Raw genomic sequence first — 8986 nt, forward strand, 5'->3', positions numbered from 1 at the left:
CACAGCAAAGGTGTCGACAAAGTAGTACTATTCATTTGCTATCATCACTTTTCCCCCCTTATTACCATCAGAAAAGATTTTAGTAGTTACGTATTTACTAAAAATGTATTTGGTACTTCATTTAGAAGTGGTATTTATTTTTTTTATTTTTTATTTTTTGTAAAGGAAGTAAAATTGAGTTTTTCTTAAAATCTATACACATAATAATTATTTTTATTTTTATTTTTATTTTCTTGTTGATTCAAACACCCAGGGCAAGCTACTGTTATAGAGACGAAGAAGCCCGTTGCCTTTTAACTTTTCCTGCGAGATACACGAGCTTCTTTGCCAAAGCAACTCCGTTGTCTGGAACAGTCACCATCGTTCTTGCTTCCGATCTTCCCGTTATTGTCGAGTACAAGATGGTTGACATGGGTTACACCCGTTTCCATGTGGCTCCCAACATTGAAGAAGATGGTGAATACTAAGCATAGTTCAATTTTTTCCTTTTCCCTTTTTACTTTTTCCCTTTTTTAAAAAAAAAAAATTGGCTTGATTATATGGAATCTGACTCTTGCCAACGCCTTTGTGAATGCTAGTCATATATGTAGCTAGATTAGCATTTAACTTTGAGCTTTCATACTGGCTTCTCGGATATAAGAACAACCTGCAAATGGCTTTTAAAAAAAACAGTACATACGATGTCTAGAGATAGGTATTACATATCCAGCTCTCTAGCCAACAACAACGAAAGCGCTAGACGCACCGGTAAAATGCTTAATTGACCCAAGCAAACTCTTTGAAGCACCAAAATGCCTTATTCTATACACACCAAGCACAGCAGTTTCAGGTATTCTCCACTCTATAGTTGCATGACTACGAGTGCTAAATTTCGAAGGCCTCGACCACTTGAATCTCACGCAGAAATCATCATCGTCATAAGCCGGAACCCACGTATCTCTTCCCTCTAAGAATTCGACCAGGGCGAATGTACCTTCAGTAAAGAGATCATTTCTAGGACAAGCAGACCAAAAGGTGGCAGTCACTATACTTCCCCTAGAAAAGGTTGAGTTCTGAGGGATATCAGTGCTAATATCTCCAAATTTGACACCAAAGGGTGTTGCATCTACGATAACGGGAGGGAGTAAACTGATCTGTTTGTCCAAGAGATCCGGGGGTTGTGGACCCGGTGGAACTCTTTGACCGCCAGCAAGAGCTGCAGCAAGCTTTTTGAACTCCTGAATATAGGCATCGAGTGTGTGTGGACCATAAAGAGTTGATGCGCCCTGAGAAGTTTGCTTGTCAGTTACTATATTATGAATCAATGTAGAATTCTGAGAAGCTACTGTATGGCTTTAAGCATTAAAAAAACTAAGTATATCCCTAAATTAAAAAAGAAAAAAGAGAGATATTACTATGTGGGTGTTGTTGAAGTTATAATCTACAGTAGCTGGCACGTAAACCCATAATTATGACAACTGTTAGCAAATATGAGCTTTGGCGGTTTAATTTGACCATAAAGAAGGATCGCAATGTGGAAAGTAACAAAAAAGAGTCCAATTTGGTTGAGTTTATAATAAAATTAGTAGGGAAATGACAAGGTGCTCTATGATGAGAGCTCTGGTAATGAATATTTTATATAATCCTCTATCTCAATATGGTTACCTACACGAGACAATTATAGCAGAGGATTATGTTGCGGCCTACTTGTAGGTTTTCCCATAATAACCTAGATTTAACATTTTTGAGTTTTGAATCATATATACATGTTAAATGCAGTGAGGTTTCTGGCTACATTACGCTTTTATGTCACTGATTAAGAAAAGACTTGTTGGCTCTCAATTATGGTACTGTGTCGTCATTTCAGTCATTTCAGAAAAATTAAATAAATCATCAATTACATACCTCATATCTTTGGATCAGATACTCTTCATAGGTGGTCACATATTGAGAGTATGAATTAGATAGCCCAGCAATAACAATATGAAGATCGTCACCAAATTCTCCATTGCCACTACTAATAAGTACTGTCCGTACAGCATCACGTAGACGCCTCCCAGCCATTGTTGTGAATTCTGTGAGAGGAAGCATCTTAAGACAAAATTCAAAATTAAGCATAGCGGGTGAATGGGTTCAATAAATACAACAAAGAGGGTGTGGAGGCAAAAGGTAAACTTATAGTGTTCCAGTCAAGAAACAATAAGTTCCTTTTAAGAAGTATCCACATCCATGCTTAATAATAATTGAGGAAAGCCTGTGTACAGTGCTTGGCTTTGCAAACTACAAGTTAGCCACCTAATAAAATAGGAGACTATTATATTGTGCAGCAATCAAACATTAATTATATAGAAACAATAAAACTAAAACAAAATACAGTATGAATAGATACATACCTCCAGGTACACACAGGATAGAAACAATAAAACGAAAACAAAAATACAGTATGAATAGAAACATACCTCCAGGTACACACAGGATAGAAACAATAAAACGAAAACAAAATACAGTATGAATAGATACATACCTCCAGGTACACACAGGATCACCATCTGTCCTATTTGGATAATCTGAATTGGAAGAATAGATGGCTGGGGGAAATCGCAGGCAACAGAAAAACAAGGTTAATGACAGAGAAAAAAGATAAAGATAGGCATTTGCAATGAAACACAAAAGCGCACTTAAAGAATTTAGAAAGCAGACTTATATCTGGTGTCAAACATATTAATTTAGAAGCTATAGGAACGCATGATTTTCGCATGCAACTACAACTGTATGTGCATGTGCGTGACTGCATGCTAAATCGTCATTCTTGCATCCTGATATGCACGACTATGACTATATATTGTCTACATGAAGCTATTCGAGGAATGTATTTGCTTGATGTGTATACGTGCATGAACACATGATTGTGTTTTAAAGTAAAAAGGGCAGGCTATGGTCATCCTCTTTCATTAAAGATAATGAAATGGTGCATATGGCCTTGGCTTTATGTGTTACGTATAGTGACATGGTACATAAGCCCTTGGTTTTATGAGCTATATTTTCTGTTGTTGCATAAAGTCACTATGTCAACTTGCTACATGATTAATTTGGCAGGCTCGCGCAAAATTTTGATTGGAGAGAGAAATCAGTATCAAACATCATTCAAGAAATTTATGTCATCTATAAATAACAGGGTCAAGGGGGAAGCATAAAGGAAAATGAGAATGTAGCTTACTGCCCAATCATACGGTTCCTTCATCTCTCCAGTATCAAGTAAGATCGGCTTTGGATGATGACAATCTTCTTGCTCTTTAGTGGGCGTTTTCAGCAAATTCCTCACCAGCCTCCAGAATGGATTGCCCTGATATGGATTAAAGTAGATCAGCACCAGTTACTAAAAATTTTAACCTCGAAGGATGATAAGAACCTAATATAAGCAACCTTATCATCCCCTTGTTTGAAATCAAAGGCTCCAGGTCCATCAGTTGTTCCTGCTGCAAAAGCAAATCCCATTGCAGCAGGACATGTTCTGACCACTTCTTGACCAGCGCCATTTGAAGGAACCGAAACTTCAAGTTGTGACATATCTATGAAGGCATGACGATATTCCACTCTTCCTTTTATCTGCTGGGTTGCTGTATTAAAGAGATCCACAGCTTTCCTGTATTGCCTATCTCCAATGATGCGGGTACTTTCAAACTCATCAGGGTAACTTGCATATGCAAAATTTAAACAGCTCAATATAATGAGATTTAGAGAATAACCATTACAACTTACAATACCAAGCAAGCACACAAGTTTTACCCTGGTCCACGTCCATAGCAAAGTTCATTCTTCCCATTGCAGGTGCTATGATTGAAGTCACAGGGAAGTCCAGTGTCTATGCAGAAGGCTCCTAGCACATTTGGACTTACATCTCCACAATTGGACTGACAAAATGCAGACACAAATTTCGGCCTGGTACCCTGTCTAAACACACTCCGCACATGACGTGTGGCACTAAAATACCTTGCTACTGTCCTACCACCAGAAGCCTGGAAGGACGATGCACGCTGCTTTAACACATCATCTGCAGAGAAATAGCATGTGCAAGCACATTATAAAATATATTATGCATGCGGCAAATATTAACTCCCCAAATTCTAGAACCCAGAGCTTTAAGTTAAAACTTACAGTTCTGATCAATCTGCGATATTATATTCGAGACTCTTCGTGGAAGACCATTTTCATCACTACTAGCATCAAAAAGATCTCGTGCGCTGTCAATTTCTTCATTGGCCTTATGCTTGAACCAGTCCTCCATGAACCGTGCAGCAGCCCCTTTATTGTCTCCGCTTACTAGGGAATTTGTGCGACTCATAGATGTTCCATGAGTTGCAAACCAATTAAAACTACCTACTGGACCCCATTTGCTATCAACAAACTTTAGCAGAGTCATTTCTTTGTCAACATCATACTTGTGCTTCTTTCGCTCTTCTGCAGGATTATTGAGGTAAGCACTGGGGCTGCGATTTACACCAGCATCAAGCAGCTCCCCTGAAGTGAAAAAAATCAAAATTTTATACCAGAAGCCAGCAGCTTATGAATAAGACAGCAGAGCAGCAATTCTCTGGACAGGCCATGGAACAAGAGGACGTTCAACAGAAAACCGGATATAGATTTTTCTCACATGGAAAAGCTTAAGAACCATTCGACAAAACTAGATATGGTTAGTACAAGATATGGTTAGTATTGAATTTTATAGGACATAGACACCAACAATATCTAAGCCAGAAACTGCTATTGTTTATACCTTTGCTTCTAACCTAAGCATGTAGTGGTACCTTATGTCACAAATCATTCCTATGGCTTAATAAACTTCATAGAATTAAATTACACTTGAAACGTTAATAAAACTCATTGACAAAGTGAAATCAAGACATTACATGGAAGAAGCAAACAAGACTTCATAATGTATACACCGTTATAAGTCAAAAAATTTATCAACAGATGCTTTCTGAATTCTCATGTATCTTAGTTTGATAATCCACAGAAATGTCTTAACCAGAATCTTTTGCACTGCATGTTCTTCAGAAAGCTACATCATTACCAACAAGGCAAAAGAGGCCATGTAACATCTCTCTCGTAATTCATATAAACCTAACCATCTTGTAAATTATTGTTGGATCATGTTTTAGTGAAAGTATGTCTGGATGTACAAGGAAACTAACCAAGTAAAGGATCATATTCTAAATGCTACCATTTTATTGTTACAGAATGTTTATACTATCTTGGTAGCTTCTGGATGAAGGTACTGCCTGTGACAGCAAATATAGATACTGTTTTGCTACATTATAATAACTCCTAGGACCAAAAACAGTCTTGAAGGAATGGTAAAAACATATAAACTCTAAGTGAATGGAGATGCTGCAGTCACAATTAGATTGCACTAGGATAGAACAAGAAAGAAGTTTATAACGATCAATAATATATGAAGAAATGTAGCGAAACAACAGTATGAATTCTTACCCTTATTCACAAATATTGACCCAGGACGCAAGTTTTCATGAGCTTCTACTATGGCTTTCTCAATTCCATCAACAATGACGTCAAAAGACTGGCGTACGAAACCGAATGATGTTATGATGTAAATAATATATTGAAGGTAGCCACCGGGGCCAGCATGAGTATGAGTGCCACTAATAGCAACATTTTGCTCATTATACAAATCACCATATCTGGGGAAAATAGATGCTAAACAGTCAGTTCACTAGCACTCTAGGCAAAACAGAGCAACTACAGTGGAATAATGGGCAGAATACAAATTCTAAATTAGTGAACAAGCAACATAGGACATGGACGAACTAAGCCTTTGTTTTGCAGTGTAGAAATGGCATAGCCATGACAAAGGCCAAAACACAACATTTGACCAAATTGTTCCGCCGATAACAATACTTATTGCCCATTGAAACCAAAGCTTGAATCCTAAAATGCTACAGTAAGCAAGTATCTGATGGTATAAGAAAATAAATGGGCAGAACTATGGCTTTTTAATGGTGTATGCGTTATAAGCAAAACTAATAATCGTACTTAGAACAACAAAGAAGGCCACATCAAGAGACCAAATTTGGAAAACAAATCTTATAATAATTTATTGAAAATTAATATATTATATGTCGACAAATTAATTTCCTAAAACCCAAATAGAAAAACCTGATTATGGCTAAACTGACAATATTATGAATCTACCAATATTTTTGTTAAGTTCAGAACAGAAAATGGATCCATAGTAAACATAAAGCCTTCAGTATGTGAATGCGCAGACATGACAAGCCAAATGCAGATGGGGAAAATGTTGAAATCCTTGACATATGCATCTTGATGCCCCATACAGTCCTCAATCCTGTACCATTTTGTCCTCGAGAAAAATCCTGCCACTAGTTATAGTCTTAGGAAATGTAAAAACTTAAGAACACATATTGTACATCAGTCCAAACTTGGAATTTAAATCAACTTCTTTCCTTTTATCATATCCAAAACTATTATGAGAACAAAAAATCAGACAAGACATAAAAAATAAATAATGTTTTCACCTAGACTTCAATCTTTCAATCACTTTAATCGTGACGATTTGAGAAGCCATACATGCATCAAGATTCACAAATGCTACACGGTTTCCCTTAGGTTCAGCAACAATGAATGCACGAGCTTGCAGCCTGAAGTGAAGTCCAGATGCAATTTGTTGGGTATTAGCATATCCCATCATATTCACATCAGCTGCTGGTCCAGTTATGTCATAGCTTCCAAGTCCAACTAAATAAGGGGAATCTGATGATGATCCCCTGCATGTCTGCAGAAATAGAACTAACAAAGAGCAAAACAAGCTGCTCGTAACTGGACGGTATATCTGACGTCGGATGGTAGAAGGAAACTCCATGGCTGATCAGCAAGATCCTTTACCTGAGAGAGGAAACAACTGTGACAAACCTTGAACATAAACTTAAAACAGATGCATAACTTGAAACATGCATGTCTACAACCAAAACAGTCTTCTTCTTTTTCTTATAGTAGCGGAGACAAGATTATCTCACGAACAAGTCTGAGCCGTGTAGGCACTTACACATAACCAATAAACTCTTTGCCTCTAAAAAATTACTACCATGACAGTATGACACGGTGGTTAATCATTAAAGATGAGAGTAAAGCACTTAGGGAAACACTTCAAGTCCACTACCAACCACCAATATTACCCCTTTGCTTCATCTCAAGAATTTCCCACCCAACTCTTACCTTCCCCAATTCTTTTCATACCCGGTCCTCCATCTATCACCATACCTCAAAAAGAAAAGAAAAATTTCTATTCTTAGTTCTTCAATTGCCATGTCTTATGTTATTGCTAATCTCATTATTGAAACACATCTTATAATTTTCAAATTCATTTTTGTTGGAATCCTACAGAAATCTGACAACTCTAATTTAGAGGTTACCCTAAAGATTCCACAAGTCAATACCACATAACCCGCAACTGATAAAAATGATTCAATTTGATAGTCAAAACTAAAAATAAAAATTCTTTTTTTTAAAAAAAAGGACGATAAAAAAGATTCAAAAATAGAAGGAAAACCAGAAACAAAAACCCTGAGGAACCACAAGCATATACCTAGCTCTGAAGAGAATTTTGCAAACGATCCTTTGAGTAGGAGCATGAATCGAAAACGAGAAGGTTTTTCTTCTTCTTTCAATTCATCGGATTGAGTTCTCCGAGGTGAGCATCAAATTTTGTTTGTTCTTTGTAGACGGCGAGGAGTTGAGTAGAGAGAGAGGAGCGTCGGTGTGGTCACTCGCTGGTGGTTTTTAGAGAACGGTGACTTACGAGTTTGCGGGCGGGCAAAGTCTTTGCTGTTCAGGAGTAAGAGGAGTGTCGGCTTTTTTTATTTTTTTGTGACCTTTTCAGGCACGCAATTTCCATTGCAAGATCTTGATGTTCCCTTGGTCTATGATCTTTGACAGATAATACAGGATTAAGTAGATGATTATATTTGTAGATGTTAGAGTTAAGAAAAACAATATCTTTTTCTACTCCTTTCGAGGCTTTTTTTTTCTTCTTTTGTTTGTATCCTGAGAATTACCAAGTTTAATGAGTCATTAAGAGCTGGTCATGTGTCATAATTAACTAACTAAGTCCTATAATCTAAAAGCTCGACCTGGAGTGAGAGCGTCGAGCAGTCTGAGTCTGAGACGAAAGACGTCATCAAGCTGGGACTTGCTAAACGAATCCAAGTTTGAGATGAAATTGGTCTTCTACTCGAATTTCTCAAACGACAAATAACATGTCAGCTTTGTCACCTAGTCGTAATCGCATTTAATGCATGCCCAGTGTCTTTATGACTCCTCGAACCAAAGCCATAATGATGCCTCGGACGATGCTGACATTTTCGCCATTTTGTCATTGTCATATTAAATACAAAGATGACTCATTCAACCGACCGGCGACACGTGTAAAGTGCAGTCTAACCGACTGATTGCACCAGCTCGGTCGAATTACCAACATGTCCCCCACAAATTCTTTATAAACAGTTGACAACCTCACTATACCAAAGTACGCTGAATAAAATCCCTAAAACTAGATACTGCATTCTGCAAGCTTGTTTAATCTATTACTGACTTGAACGCCGAGGGCATGTTGGGGGAAATCTGCTCCGGCTCTCTAACGAGTATTAATCAGTCATCATGCTCTCTAACAAGGGCATGCTAGGGGAAATCTCCTCCGGCTCTGTAACGAGTATTACTTGTGTATAAATCTTCTTCCTCATGATTAATCAGTCATCATGAAAGATTAAGGGACCCTAAATATCCGCCCAACTAAGCAGTTAACTTTCTAACCAATACATGATTGTATCTCAGCTAATACGTCATATTCCATGTCATATTCAAAGTATATTTCTGAATTAGCTTATATTACAATTTTCGTTTCGGCTTAAACTAAGTTTTTGAGCAAAAACACAAGTTGATTTTGACATCATTGAAGTGGAAAGGGGCTACAGAT

General features: G+C 37.4%; 1 protein-coding gene across 1 annotated transcript; it reads right to left on the reverse strand.

Moving 5' to 3' along the window:
• On the reverse strand, window positions 602-7859 carry LOC109848323 (neutral ceramidase-like). The gene is made up of 10 exons (XM_020417767.1): window positions 7601-7859; window positions 6534-6900; window positions 5470-5678; window positions 4135-4497; window positions 3766-4030; window positions 3403-3673; window positions 3197-3322; window positions 2504-2567; window positions 1885-2054; window positions 602-1265 (listed from the first exon to the last, which is right to left on the reverse strand). The coding sequence occupies exons 2-10, from the start codon at window positions 6875-6877 to the stop codon at window positions 714-716; spliced, it is 2364 nt and encodes a 787-aa protein (XP_020273356.1). The 5' UTR covers window positions 6878-6900; window positions 7601-7859; the 3' UTR covers window positions 602-713.

The sequence above is a fragment of the Asparagus officinalis genome, chromosome 7 (assembly GCF_001876935.1).
Source record: "Asparagus officinalis chromosome 7, Aspof.V1, whole genome shotgun sequence".
NCBI lineage: Eukaryota > Viridiplantae > Streptophyta > Magnoliopsida > Asparagales > Asparagaceae > Asparagus > Asparagus officinalis.